General features: G+C 43.7%; 1 protein-coding gene across 3 annotated transcripts in view; it reads left to right on the plus strand.

Moving 5' to 3' along the window:
* The window catches only part of COL15A1 (collagen type XV alpha 1 chain), a 481,077-nt gene that overhangs the window by 221,692 nt on the left and 244,676 nt on the right, over positions 1-14,709 (plus strand). For all 3 annotated transcript variants that reach the window (XM_075212747.1, XM_075212748.1, XM_075212746.1), the window contains one exon: positions 3,633-3,722. In XM_075212747.1, coding sequence (XP_075068848.1) covers positions 3,633-3,722 — 90 coding nt within the window. The remainder of the gene's footprint in view (positions 1-3,632; positions 3,723-14,709) is intronic.

Consider the following 14,709-nt stretch of genomic DNA (forward strand, 5'->3'; position numbering starts at 1 on the left):
AGAAAGAGACAGAGATTACGGCCGTGCCTACCAGGAAAGGGCTGTCCGAGATCACGGCAATGAGCACAGACACTCTTCGTCAAGCTCACTTGCCGCCTCCTCGCTTTGCTCTTGCCAGTCGCTGGGGACTACAGGCACTTGAGACCAGGAACAGTCCCGCCTCAAGTACCTCACACACCTCTCGGTGAGGGCCTAACCAAAATAGGGAATTGAGCGTGATACTCACCGGGACACTCCCACTTCCAGTCCTGTTCTCCTGCTCCTCCCCGACACCTGCGGATGATAAGGAACACACAGCCTCCCTCTGCGCTGTCAGGGAGACTAAGGTGTACACCCCACAACACTAAACTTGCCACAACAGCGACCCGACCTTTACAACTCTCTTAATGGTCGGCAACGCAACTAACTTAAACAACTATAACTAACTAGGTGTGGTGTACTAACAGGAACTACTCACTATTCACTACGGGGAACACCAGCCGGTGTTCACGGACTACTCCGGAGGGTGGTTCCTAACCCCCTCACCCAGGTCGTACCAAGGAGACTGTCTCCTTGCTATGGGGTCACCCACGGACCCTAAGGACCGGCTGCACAAGGCCCGGCTGAGGCTCACTGGAACAGCACACTAACCTGGGAGTCAACTGCCGCACGGAACAGCCGATCGTAACTAAACCGCCCGACTGCCTTCACCCAGATATCGAACACGTGTCCGTCCACCCGGAACCGCCATAGAACCTGCACAGAGCTCGGGCTTGGGACACTCAACCAAAACCACGGGCCGCCCCTGGAACTGAGTCAAACTGTGCTGCACTGCCACTGACTCACTCAGTCACCCCCTCTGGAAACCAGTGTGACCCCAGGGACCTAAGGGATGCGAAGACTACGTGTCCTCTCCCCAGCTATGTGTACAAGCTGGTAACTACACTTATCCCCACAGTGCAGGTTAGTACAGGACAACACAGGAAACAAGAGCCTACCTTTAATGGGGGCCTGACGTCTTGCACCTGGAAACAAATATGTAGCACACCAAAAATACAGTATACAAGCAATACTCGCCGCACAGACAGATTAAAAACAGTAATACAGTATTTTGCAAGCTACTCACCAAAATACACAGCTGCTAGCCAACCAGCCGGTTGCTACAGCACCAACAGAAGCCTTCTGCTCTACTTTACCTTCTACTCTTAGTGTACTCACCTCTTACACAGGACCGCGCCCTACACTAGTCAGGGCTCTCACGTCTCTGATACACCAGGACCTTATGCCCTACACCATGGGCCTCTCTGCCCAGCTGCCTACAGAGCCTTGTGCTCTGGCTATGGGCCTTAGCCCCCTCTCTACCTCAGGGCTCTGAGCCCACTAACTAGGGCCTTGTGCCCTGTTACCTAGGGGCACTAGCCCCTGCCTAAGTAGGACTTGTGGCCTTTCTAACTATGGGCTCTCGCCCACTGCCTAGCTACTAGGGCCTTGTGCCCTTTATAGACTATGGGCTCTGAGTCCCCTGACCAGGCCATGTGGCCTCTCCTATGGCCTCTAGGCCACTAACTAACTAAGGGCCTTGTGCCCTTATACACCTTGGGCTTTTGCCCACTCACTAACTAAGGGCCTTGTGCCCGTTTACTGGTTTTGGGCTATCAGCCCTCTAACTTGCTGCCACGGGCCTTGTTCCCGAATTGCCCACGGGCTTTGTGCCCGAATTAACGCTGACTATACTTACCTGTTCTGTGCAGGAAGCTCAGCTTGCCACGCCGTCTTCTTTTCCAGGTCTTCCAGACCCTCCAGCCGGCGGCGCCTCTTCTCCGGTTCGGCCCGGTCTCCTCAGCTTCTCTAAGGGCGGGGACGCTCCTAGTCCTTACAAGGACTTCCCGCCGACGTCTCCGCAGCGGCTGTCTTCTACTCTTCTGGGTGGGGGCGCTCTTATCCCTGACAAGGGCTCCCCGCCGACGTCTCCGGTGGTGATTATAAGTGGCAGGGTCGCTCTTTGCCCTGCCACTTCCGGCGTCTTCTGGTCTTGATCCGCCGCTCCGGACGTCCTACGACGTCCTCTCTCTTCTCCGCCAACGAACTACTGAACAAGATGGCGCCGGCCGGCGGCTTATATACTCACCGGCGCGGCGTCATCTCTAGTCGCCGCCGCGAGTGCTGATTGGCTCGGCGTGGCGCCAATCTTTCAAACGGCTGGAAGTGAGCCGCGATTGGCTCACCTAGCCGGCCGCTGATTTGCCAGTGGAGAGAGATGAGCCCTGATTGGCTCATCATTCCTCTGCTGCCCAGACCTGAAAAGAAGAAGCAATACTCACCGCTGGAACGCTGGATTGGTGAGTAGTATCCTTTCTTTTCTTTCTTCACCCTCTTGTAGGGCACAGCAGCCAGGACACTCTTCAGCCCCTCCAGGGGCACAGCGGCAGCGGGGATCTTCGCCCTCTTCCCAGACACCAGCTCCATGGCTCCCGGGGACACCTCTACACTACATCAAACTTTCACTTTTTAATACTTAGTTACAAATCCTTTGCAATCAATTACAGCCTGAAGTCTGGAACGTATAGACATCACCAGACGCTGGGTTTCATTCCTGGTGATGTTCTGCCAGGCCTCTACTGCAAATGTCTTCAGTTCCTGCTTGTTCTTGGGGCATTTTCCCTTCAGTTTTGTCTTCATCAAGTGAAATGCATACTCTATCGGATTCAGGTCAGGTGATTGACTTGGCCATTGCATAACATTCCACTTGTTAGCCTTTAAAAACTCTTTGGTTGCTTTTGCAGTATGCTTCGGGTCATTGTCCATCTGCACTGTGAAGTGCCGTCCAATGAGTTCTGAAGCATTTGACTGAATATGAGCAAATAATATTGCCCGAAACACTTCAGAATTCATCCTGTTGCTTTTGTCAGCGGTCACATCATCAATAAATACAATGGCTTGCTTCACTGATAGTGACAGCTCTTTGTATCTCATATTGAGAGTCGACAGCAACAGATTCCAAATGCAAATGTCACACCTAGAATCAACTCCAGACCTTTTACCTGTTTAATTGATGATGAAATAAGGAGGGAATAGCCCACACATGTCCATGAAATAGCTTTTGAGTCGATTGTCCCATTACTTTGGGTCCCTTAAAAAGTGGGAGGCACATATAGAAACTGTTGTAATTCCTACACGGTTCACCTGATTTGGATGTAAATACCCTCAAAGTAAAGCTGAAAGTCTGCAGTTAAAGCACATCTTGTTAGTTTCATTTCAAATCCATTGTGGTGGTGTATAGAGCCCAAAATATGAGAATTGTGTCGATGTCCCAATATTAATGGACTTGACTGTACATGTATACAGGCTTGCTTACTTAAATGAAATGTTTAAATTATGCATTGCGAATCATATCATTCTAATCTGTACTCTCATGTCATCTTCATTAATTTTATAATCATATGTTCACAGAATGGATCTTATAAATGGCATATAGTTCTTGATCAGCTATTAATAATGATTAAAAAAACATATAGATGACACCAAAATAATATATTTTTCTTTATTGGTTGCTGTACACACAGACTTGCACTATTTTAAATGCCTGGTTTAAATTTTTGCATCTACTAGGTATACTTTATATACTAAATTATTTATGGTTTATATTTTAATAGGCATCTGGTGAAAGCAGTGGAGTTGAAAGTATAAGGGAACAAATTGGAATTCCAGAAGCACATGGAACTATTCCACTAACTTCAGCTCCGGTGTGTAAATATTTTTACATTGTGATAACTGTCTGGGCTTTGTATTTCACATTTACAAGCAGAGTCAATAATACTCATAAATAAAATAAGCATGCGCTCAGTACATCCCATCCCGAATATGTTACTAGCTGCGTGGCAATATAAATGCCTATATATGTATACAAAACAAAGAGACAGTTGTTGTCAGTGCTTATCCTTAACACTGCATATCTGTGTGTATCTAGCAAAATGAAAACATGAGGTATTAGTTCATATTTTGATCAAAATATTTAAGCCTGCACCCCAGTGTCAGAGGCACCTCATTATATGCAGCTCCTACACTGACCTATATGCTTTAAACACCATTAAAATGCAGGTAAAATGCAGGTAAAATCAGATGCACTCACCTCCCAGGTATAGGGACATCTAATTTTACCTGTACCTGTTGGTGCTGAAGTCATCCATGAATGGCATATATTGCCACCCAGGGATGAGTTCAGTACCAACAGGTAGAACCTATAGTATCATCATCATCATTTATTTATATAGCACCACTAATTCCGCAGCGCTGTACAGACAACTCACTCACATCAGTCCCTGCCCCATAGGGAATTTACACTGTAAGCCCCAAACACAGACAGACACACACAAAGCACTAGGGTCAATTTGTTAGCAGCCAGAGGCTGTATAATGTAACAGGGCTGAGGGCAACACTGCATTATATTGGTGATGTTGCATCATCAGATGAGGATAGAGTTTGGGAGGCACGGCAGGGATCTGGGAGGTTAGCCTACCTTCTCGGGAGTTCAAGAGATCTCCCAATATTCTAGGAGTGTCCCGGAAATTTTGGGAGAGTAGGCAACCACTGAGCTGAATATTTAGTGTTGATAAGCATTCGTTGAGCAATAGATCATAAGAGGCTATTGGGAAAACATCTGTGGACATTTTCTGCAATTGAGAATACTGGAATTACCTTTTGAGAAACTATTTCAGTGGAGAATTTTAAGTGTGTTACATTTGGATGTGAGTGTCTTTTGCAATGGTTCTGAGTGTGTAACCACCTTTGAAGTGTGCCTGTTAAACTCAGACTTGAGAGAGATTTCCAGACTCACTCAGAAGTTTAGGAGATCACGCAATATTTCAGGTGACTCCCAGACATTCTGGGAGAGCCGGCAAGTGTGTAATATTCAGAAGCAATATAATGCATACAAGGGCTGGCTGGCAGACATTAGCCCGGGGGGCAATCACACAGCACTATCCTATAAGTAGCGGCACATCCTTAAAGGGTGGTTTTCGGTACAATATATATTTCTCAATATAAAAAAGAGGCTATTGTAGTGTTGCTTAACTGAGCAATACTGTATTATTATAAATGATAAATCTTAAATATTTAATATAAATAATGCAATAAAAAAAAAAAACTCACTTTGTATTGCATTCTATCTTCTCCCTACAGCACCGTTTTTAAATACCTGGCTGATTATAATGGGGAATATACTGTATATCTAACATTATATTGCTATAAAATCGCAACAAATAACAGATATGTCTATCCCATTATCACACTGTTCCCCCTTCATCACACTAATGCTCCCTTCGTCACATTGCTGTCCCCTTCATCACAATGCTGCCCTCTTCATCACACTGTTTCCCTTAATCACATTACTCTCCCTTTTTTACACTATTCCCCCTTTATTACACTATTCCCCCTTTATTACACTATTCCCCCTTCATCACAGTGTGCCCCTCTTCACACTGTGCCCCCTCCATCAAACTGTGTCCCTCATTATACTGTGTCCCTCAGCACACTGTCCCCCCCCATTACTGTCCCCCTGCATAAACACAACTCTTTACTTACTGTGGCCGGGGGAGCATCGAATGGATTAAACCTCAGCACTAATTAAAGATGTATTAAAGGGTATATTTATTAATTTAAATGTAAATATTTAGTGTATGGGCACCGTGGTGCTGGTTAATAACTGGTGCACAACGCCAGTCCCTGCGCTGGGAGAATAAATGTATTTATTTTCATATACTATTTCTAATGCAATAGCCTTGTATGTATAGGAAATTTATTTATTTCTGAGGCATATGCCAGGGGAGCAAATGTGCATTCTGTGACTGTCTGGAGACAGGTGGACACATGTTAATTAGACATGAATAGTCATGTGAAGTGACCAATACGTCTGTTTAGCCTATATATACACAACAGGGGGCCACTGTCTTTCTGTCTGGGGTGGCTGCATCTCAGATCTTGTTTAAATAATGCAGGCAGCAAGTTAGGATGTAACAGAGTGTAAATATTGTTAATTTTGCATTGCATGCATGTAAATTGCATGTTTTGCTTCCAGAACCTTTTTGGCGACTTCTTCCTTGCTGTAATTTCCTATGACCTACAGATTAGACCCAACTCTAATCCGTTTCTGGCTGTTCTAAAGTTTGGACCCATCTTTCCAGTACCACCACTTTTCCCGCTACCCAGCAGCTCTGGCCATAGTGATAGGCCAGGGGATATCCGTCTACAGAAACCCTGATCCATAGAAAGAGGTCAGGGGTACCAGCCCAGGTGCACCAGCAAGGGGGTACATTAGCAACGACAGTTACCCAGAAGGAACGCGGTTCAGTCAGAGTCCAGTGTTGGCAGCAGCTTAAGCCCCTCCTACTGTGGTTAGAGGGCGCAATTGGGATAAAGATATAATATATATATCTAAATATATAATCTTTATATAATATAATATTGATATCATTGCAATGTACTGATTTTACTATATTGTGTGGCACTTTGTATAGGACATGCATTAGTTTCTGAGGTTTTGATTTCTGATGCAATAAGCATTTGTTGATGAAAACTGTTGTGTAGCTTCGAGAGGAAGTCCTCGTTAAGGCTAATTAAGTCTATTCATGTGAGTAACCAACATGTCCTGTTTAGTCTAAATGCACCACTGGAGGTTGTTACTGTGTTCCTGAGTGGCCTTTTATCCAGTGTAATAGAACCTGTCTGAAGATTGTAAACAGCACATGATGTAGGATATCACTGATAAGTGTACATTTTGTTAAGTATAAATTGCATTTAAATACATTGTTGGGGAAACATATTGCATCCTGATACTAAAAATAACTCTGACTTCTTGGGGCCAGCAAAGAGTTCAGGGGCCCTGCTAGGCCCTGCTTACCCCCTGCTAGGTTGTGTCCAAAACTGTATAAAACATCACTGGTTTGTACTGATATGTATCATTATTGTTACATCTGACTTTCTGATCACTGGTACCTTCAACCAGTGTGAACTGTCCTTATCAGGACACTGGAGCTAAAAAACATCACTTGCTTCAAGATCCTGCTTTGACAGCTTCTTCCCTGCTGTATTTCCTGTGACCTACAGATTAGACCGAAACCTAATCCATTTCTGGCTGTTCTGAAGTTTGGACCCAGCTTTCCAGTACCACTGCTTTGCCCGCTATCCAGCAGCTCTGCCCAGTGTGATAGGCTCGGGAGGATTCATCCACAGCAACCCTGATCTATAGGAAGGGGTCAGGGGCACCAGCCCAGGTGCACCAGCAAGGGGTACACTAGCAGCGACAATTAACCAGAAGGAACGCAGTTCTGGATGCGTTAAGAAGTCCAGTGGTGGCAGCAGCTTAAGCCCCTCCTACTGCAATTAGAGGGCGCAAGTGGGATAAAGAAAGAAAACGGTGGCAAAGTAAGCCCAGCCGGTTCTTAGCAACAACAGGGTGGCATAGGCAGTCCATCCTGTCACACTAACCTTCTGTCTTCTCTTCTGCAGTCCCTCCTTCCAGCGCAGCTCCTCACTGACAGTGTTGGGATGTGATGATGACGTAGAGCCCAGCAATCAGTGAGGAGGTTGCACTGGGGTCAGGCGCGGGCTGGCAAATTTCAGCCCGGGGGGGCGCACAGGCGGCCGCATCACATGACATGCGATGCGGCCGCGTCATGTCTGACAACGGTCAGACTGAGCAGCCTGGGGGGCCGATGTCCCCCTGCCCCCCGGCCCAGCCCGCTCCTGACTGGGGTGGCAGTGTGCTGGGGGTGGCGATGATCTAATTTGCCTACCCTCCTTCCTTTGAGGAGCAGAGGCAAGGCGCTGGGTGATACCCTGGCCCATCACTACTGTGGTGATTGTGATCGCATGGCTGTGTCACTCCCGTAGTCTTTGGGAGAAGTCCTGTAACACTATCAGTATAGAAATGCAGTGCAGGCAGCCTGCACTGTATTCTCACTGGACCACCAAGCAGCCAAAAATACACATTTATTGTCTGGCCCAGCCCGACCCTAAATGCATACATTTAACTACTTTTCCATCCTTGTCTTAAACTTCTACATGTCTTGCTTGTACTGAATACTAACATCCCACATTCTTTATTCATGACATTGTATTCAGTATGTAATGCATGTTAATGAAAATAAATATCTGGTTACATATAAATAGAGACAACAGACATTTTCTGCTAAATTACTGCTTTGGGAAGTATTTCAGTCCTTTGTATTTACGCATCAAAGAGCAGAACTGTTTTGAAGTGCATAAAGCAATGTGATTTATGTTTGAAATATAGGAGAATGTAGATAGCAGCTGTGTGATCAACATTGCAATATAATAGATATACACTACGTGGACAAAAGTATTCGAACGCTTGACCATAACACCAACAGGTACTGTAATGACATTGTTTTCAAGTAAATATACTTTAAAATGGAGTTGGTCCCCCTTTTGCAGCAAAAACAGCTTCCACTCTTCTTGGAAAGCTTTCCACAAAATGTTTGAGTGTTTCTGTGGGAATTTGTGCCGATTCATTCTGTAGAGCATTTATGAGGTCAGGCACTGATTTTGGACGAGAAGTCCTGGCTCACATTTTCCGTTCCAGTTCATCCCAAAGGTGTTCGATAAGGTTGAGGTCAGGGCTCTGTGCGGGCCAGTAAAGTTCTTCCACACCGAACTCATCAAACCATGTCTTTGTAGTCCTTGCTTTGTGCATTGGGGCACAGTCATGTTGGAATATAAAAGGGCCCTCCTCAAACTGTTGCCACAAAGTTGGAAGCACAGCATTGTCCAAAATGACTTAGTATGCTGAAGCATTAAGATTTCCCTTAACTGGAGGTAAGGGGCCTAGCCCAAACGCTGAAAAACAGCCCAATACCATTTTCCCTCCCCCACCAAACCCAGACTCGCCTATCTGACTGTCAAACAGAAAAGCATAGTTCGTCACTCCACCAAACACGTTTCCACTGCTCCACAGTTCAGTGCAGTGTGCTTTACACCACTCCTTCTGATGCTTGGCATTGGTCTTTGTGATGTGAGGTTTGCATACAACTGCTCGGTCATGGAAACCCATTCCACTAAGCTCCTGCGGCACCGTTTTTGTGCTTACATTAATGCCAGTGGAATCAGCATAGCGTTGGCGACTTTTACACACCATGCGCCTTAGCAGTCGTTGACCCCACTCTGTGATTTTACATGGTCTTCCACTTCGTGGCTGAGTTGCTGTTGTTCCTAAACGCTTCAACTCTCTAATAATATCACTTACAGTTGACTGCGGAATATCCAGCAGGAATGAGATTTCACAAACCATCTTAGTATGTCACCTTCGCAGGTGGCATACTATCACAGTACCACGCTTGAAGTCACTGAGCTCTTCAGAACGACCCATTTTGTATCACAAATGCTTGCAAATGTAGACTGTATGGCTAGGTGCTATTTTTATACACCTCTGGCTACGAGTCTGATTGAAACACCTCAATTCAATATTTAACAGGTGTGGCCAAATACTTTTGTGCATATAGTGTGTGTGTTTATATGTGTGTATACATAAATACACTACCAGTGGTCAATGTGGAAATTTAGAAGTAGTGGTATCGAAATGTAGAAATGACGGTATGAAAAATGTAATGGGAATGTAAGACAATGGAATTTTATAGTTTTGCAATGAAGGCAGTAGGAGAAGTTGCGGTATGGCATAACACCGTATACACCTGTTATGAATCCTAGCGAACTCCGGAAGCAGCAACAGAAGTATAATAAAGCAAATATCTTTATTCAGGCAAAATCCATAAACAAGGATTCAGTACGTGGGATATGCAGATTTCCAGGTTGCAGTATAAACAGGTATAACTCAAATCCACAGATATGAACAGGTGAGATTAATGGCAGAAAAAGTCCACAGAGCAACAGGTTCCAAATAATGACTGATACAGATAAATAGCAGGGACAAGTATTATGAATTACCCCAGTCCAGGAGGCACAAGGCTGTCCAGGGAAGCAGACAAACTGAGTCCAGTGATCAAGCAGAGATCAGGTCAAGCAGAATCCAATACCAGGCAGAGGTCGGGGTCATAAGCGAAATAGCATAGTTCAGTAATAAAGCCGTGATCGGGGCAACAGGCAAACAAGCAGGGTCCAGGAATCAGGCAGAGGGTCACAACGGGAGATCAACAGCAGAAGCACAAACACTGGAACAGGGAGGAACCAGCAGCAGCCAGGGATTAAAGATGAACTGCACAGTTCATCTTGAGGCAGGTATTTCAAACTGTGGGACAGGTGCAGTTCTAATCAGGCAAGGGGATTAACTCCTACAGACATGATGAAAAGTTCAGGAACAGAACAGCAGCACCTCTGGTTTATTTGAGGTACTGCTGCTACATACAAGAAATAGACATAGTCGTAGCAACACCCTCACTTCGACCACAGTATACTACTGAACCCATCCATAATTGGTATCTTTTTATTCTTTGAATAGATGGACAAGATATACACATTTCTAAGCTCCGAGTAATGAAACAGTGGCATAAAATGTTATGATGTGATTATATTAATGCTCAATATCCACAACAAATTTGAGAGCTATTCATTGAAACAAGAAAGTAAATATATGTTCCTAATTCAAATGTAATCAATAGATTATAATCTAACTGACAGCACTGAAAAATTAAAATAACCCCTCATAAATTTCCTGGGGTGGATAAGTATGCACCGTCGGTTTGTTTCTGTCTCTTACATAGAACTTGCAGTTACTTTAAGTTTCCTATAAAACATTTTTTGTTATATTTTCAGTAGATTCAGGCTTTAATTTGGGCATTCCAATACTATACATTTATTATTTTTCAGCTATACATTATTATTCGATTTGTCAACTTTTAATCTCTGCTTCATTTCCCCAAAACTTTTTTGAATTACTGAATTGATAAAAGTCTTTGCAAATGGTGTGTTGCAAAGGGTACCAAATTCAAAGCCCTTATTCTTTGAGAGCAACTATAAATTAGGTAACATAGTAACATAGTTGATGAGGTTGGAAAAAGACACCAGTCCAGCAAGTTCAACCTGTTTTGGGTCTCCTGCGATTCCTCACTTATATTTGAAATTGATCCAGATTTAGCAACCGCCAATCTGTTTCAATAGGGAAAAAGCCCTTCAGGCCCAATATTACAGTCCTATTATTTCCCTATATCCACTACTATCCTTCATTTCAATTAACGGTCGCATCCCTGGATACACTTTTTTGCTAAAAAATTGTCTTAACTCTTTCTTAAACATCTATTGAACCTGCCATTACATCCTACCCTGGCAGTCAATCACATATCTTGACTGCCCTTAGTGTAAAGAACCCTTTCCTTTGCTGGTTGTGAAACTTCCTCTCCTCAAACCTTAGGTGGTGACCGCGTGTCCTGAGTACAGTCCTTGGGGTAAAAAGTTTCACATGAAAGTTCTCTGTATTGACCCTTAATGTATTTGTACATAGTAATCATATCTCCTTTTAGACGCCTCTTTTCGAAAGTAAATATGCCTAAACTGGCTAACCTTTCCTCATAACTTTATCAACTTTATCCTCCTTATCCTTTATCAATTTTGCTGCCCTTCTCTGAATCCTTTCTAGTTCCAAAATATCTTTTTTATAGAGTGGTGCCCAAAACTGTACTGCATATTCAAGATGAGGTCTTACCAACGATTTATACAGTGGCAAAATTACACTGTATTCCCTTGCATCTATGCCCCTTTCTATGCATGCCAATACTTTATTTGCCCTTGCAGCTGCTGCTAGACATTAAGCACTATTGCTAAGTCTACTGTCTACGAGCACTCCCAAATCCTTTTTCATTATAGATTCAGCTAAATTAATCCCATTTAATTTATAGATTGTATGCTTGTTTTTGATCCCTAAATGCATAACCTTACATTTATCTATGTTAAACCTCATATTCCATTTGGCTGCCCAATCCTCCAGTTTATTTAAGTCCCTCTGTATAGAAGCTACATCTTGCTCTGATTTTATCACCTTACAGAGTTTAGTGTCATCTGCAAAAATGGTAACTTTACTCTCTAAACCATCACCAAGGTCATTAATAAATATATTAAAATGGAGTGGCCCCAGCACGGAACCTTGAGGTATTCCACTTATAACTTTTGACCAATAAGAAAATGTTCCATTTATCACAACTCTCTGTTCCCTATTCTCTAGCCAGTTTTCGATCCAAGTACAAATGTTGTTTCCTGTTCCCTTATTTTGTAAACCAACCTCTTGTGTGGCTGTCACGGGCACTAGGAGTTTTGAACCAGAATTTACCAGATGTAGCTTTACTCACCAGAGGCGCGGAGTCTAACACAGTGGCTGGTTTTCTCCAGGAACTCCCGCAAGGAAGTATGGGATTTAGCGGCTTCCACTGTGCAGGTCGCGGCCCTCTGGGGAATATGGTAAATATGCGGATACAGCTATACACAATAAGAACATGGATCTCCTTGAGCTGGATAGGATAAAGAATGCCAGAAGATATATAGTCTCTGAGTAGTAGAAACAGTAATGACACAGCGAGTATGATGACCTGGAAATGAGAAGTTCCGAAGTGCCTAGCATGCAGGTAAACTTGAAACAGACAGATGCTTGACAACTAAAGGAAAGTCTATACGAGCAGCCAATAATACAATGTAGAAGAGAAGTCAGCGACTAGCAGCTATCACTACAGATGCACAGTAGAAACTTAGTCCCGATAATAGATAACATACAATGTAGCGAGGAGTGGGCTGCAGCTGACAGGTATTACCACTGGCGTGGAGTAGAGACTTGTCCAGGAGCAGGTAGAATACAAGGTAGCATGGAGCGGTCTGCGACTGACAGGTATTACCACTTGTGTGGAGTAAAGACTTGTCCAGGTGCAGGTAAGATGCGAAGTAGCATGGAGCGGTCTGTGTCTGACAGGTATTACCACTGATGTGGAGTAGAGACTTGTCCAGGTGCAGGTAAGATATGAGGTAGCATGGAGCGGTCTGCGGCTGACAGGTATTACCACTGCCGTGGAGTAGAGTCTTGTCCAGGTGCAGGCAAAAATACGAGGTAGCATGAAGCAGTCTGCGGCTGACAGGTATTATTACTGGCGTGGAGTAGAGACTTGTCCAGGTGCGGGTAAGATATGAGATAGCATGGAGCGGTCTGCAGCAGACAGGTATTACCACTGACGTGGATTAGAGACTTGTCCAGGTGCAGGTAAGATACGAGGTAGCGTGGAGCGGTCTGCAGCTGACAGATATTACCATTGGTGTGGAGTAGAGACTTGTCCAGGTGCAGGTAAGATACGCGGTAGCATCCACAGCAAACAGGTACCATAAACAGGAACAGGAAACTCCTTGGTAGCTCAGCAGAATGAGGACTAGAACAGGCAAAGGTAGTAGGACCGCAGGTGTCTTAAATAGTGAGAATTAATTATTCATCCAATGAGGAGACCCCTGGTTAAGATGGCGGGCGACCGCGGCGCAAGACAGGCGCCGGCAAAACAGAGAGAGACCTAGGTCTTGAGCCAGAGGAACTAACAGTCCGGTGAGTGACAGTGGCACTGTATCAAAGGTCTTTGCAAAATCTAAGTAGACCACATCTACCGTGCTGCCCTGGTCTAAGTTTCCATTAACTTCCTCGTAGAAACAAATTAGGTTACTTTGACATGACCTATCCCTCACAAATCCATGCTGATTCCCACTCGAAATCTTATTGTGCTCCAAGTAATCCTGAATACTATTCCTTAATATACCTTCCAGTAGTTTCCCCACTATTGATGTCAGGCTTACAGGTCTATAATTCCCTGGTTGTGATCTTGTCCCCTTTTTAAACAACGACACCACATCTGCTATTCGGCAATCCCTTGGTACTGAGCCTGATGGGATTGAATGTATGAAAATTAAGAATAGCGGTCTAGTTATTTCTGAGTTTAGCTCCATAAGAACCCTTGGGTGTATGCCATCAGGACCTTGAGCTTTGTTTATCTTAATATTCTTCAGTCCCCTTTGGACCTCTTCCTTTGTCAGCCAAGTATTAAGTAATGGTACGTTTTCATTTCCGTTTTTATGTATATTACTACCATTTGTTCCTCTCTAGTAAATACTGAAGATAAGAAAGTGTTTAATACCTCTGCGTTTTTTTTAGTATAATTTTCAATTCACCCATCTCACTTTTTAGGGGTCCTATATTTTTTTTTGTTTTTAACCCTTTTGCCATTTCTTTATACTTAAAAACTTTTTGGGGCTTGTCTTACTTTCTTTTGCAACTTGTTTTTCAATTTCTAATTTAACCAATATAATTTCCTTTTTGCATGTTTTATTACATTCCTTGTACCTACGAGGAAGGACTCCTCAGACCCTTCAGACTTAAACAATTTAAATGTACGCTTCTTCCTTTGCATTACTTCCCTTACCTTATTATTTAGCCACATTGGTTTAGACTTAATTATTTTACATCTATTTCCCATAGGATTCAACTTACATGTGTAAGTTTCCAACAACATTTTAAAGACAGCCCACTTTTCTTACATATTTTTTTCTTCAAAAGCTTCATCCCAGTCTATGCACTTTATAGACTCCTTTAGTATATTAAAATGTGCCTTTCTAAAGTTTCCCAAGTGTTCCCTTACTTGAATATTTGATATTACATCTACATTATTTGTTATTACTAGGTCCAGTGTAGTTCAGTTCCTAGTTGGTTCCTCTACTAATTGGGACATGTAATGGTCTTTTAGCGTGCTC

The sequence above is a fragment of the Mixophyes fleayi genome, chromosome 5, assembly GCF_038048845.1.
Source record: "Mixophyes fleayi isolate aMixFle1 chromosome 5, aMixFle1.hap1, whole genome shotgun sequence".
Lineage (NCBI taxonomy): Eukaryota > Metazoa > Chordata > Amphibia > Anura > Limnodynastidae > Mixophyes > Mixophyes fleayi.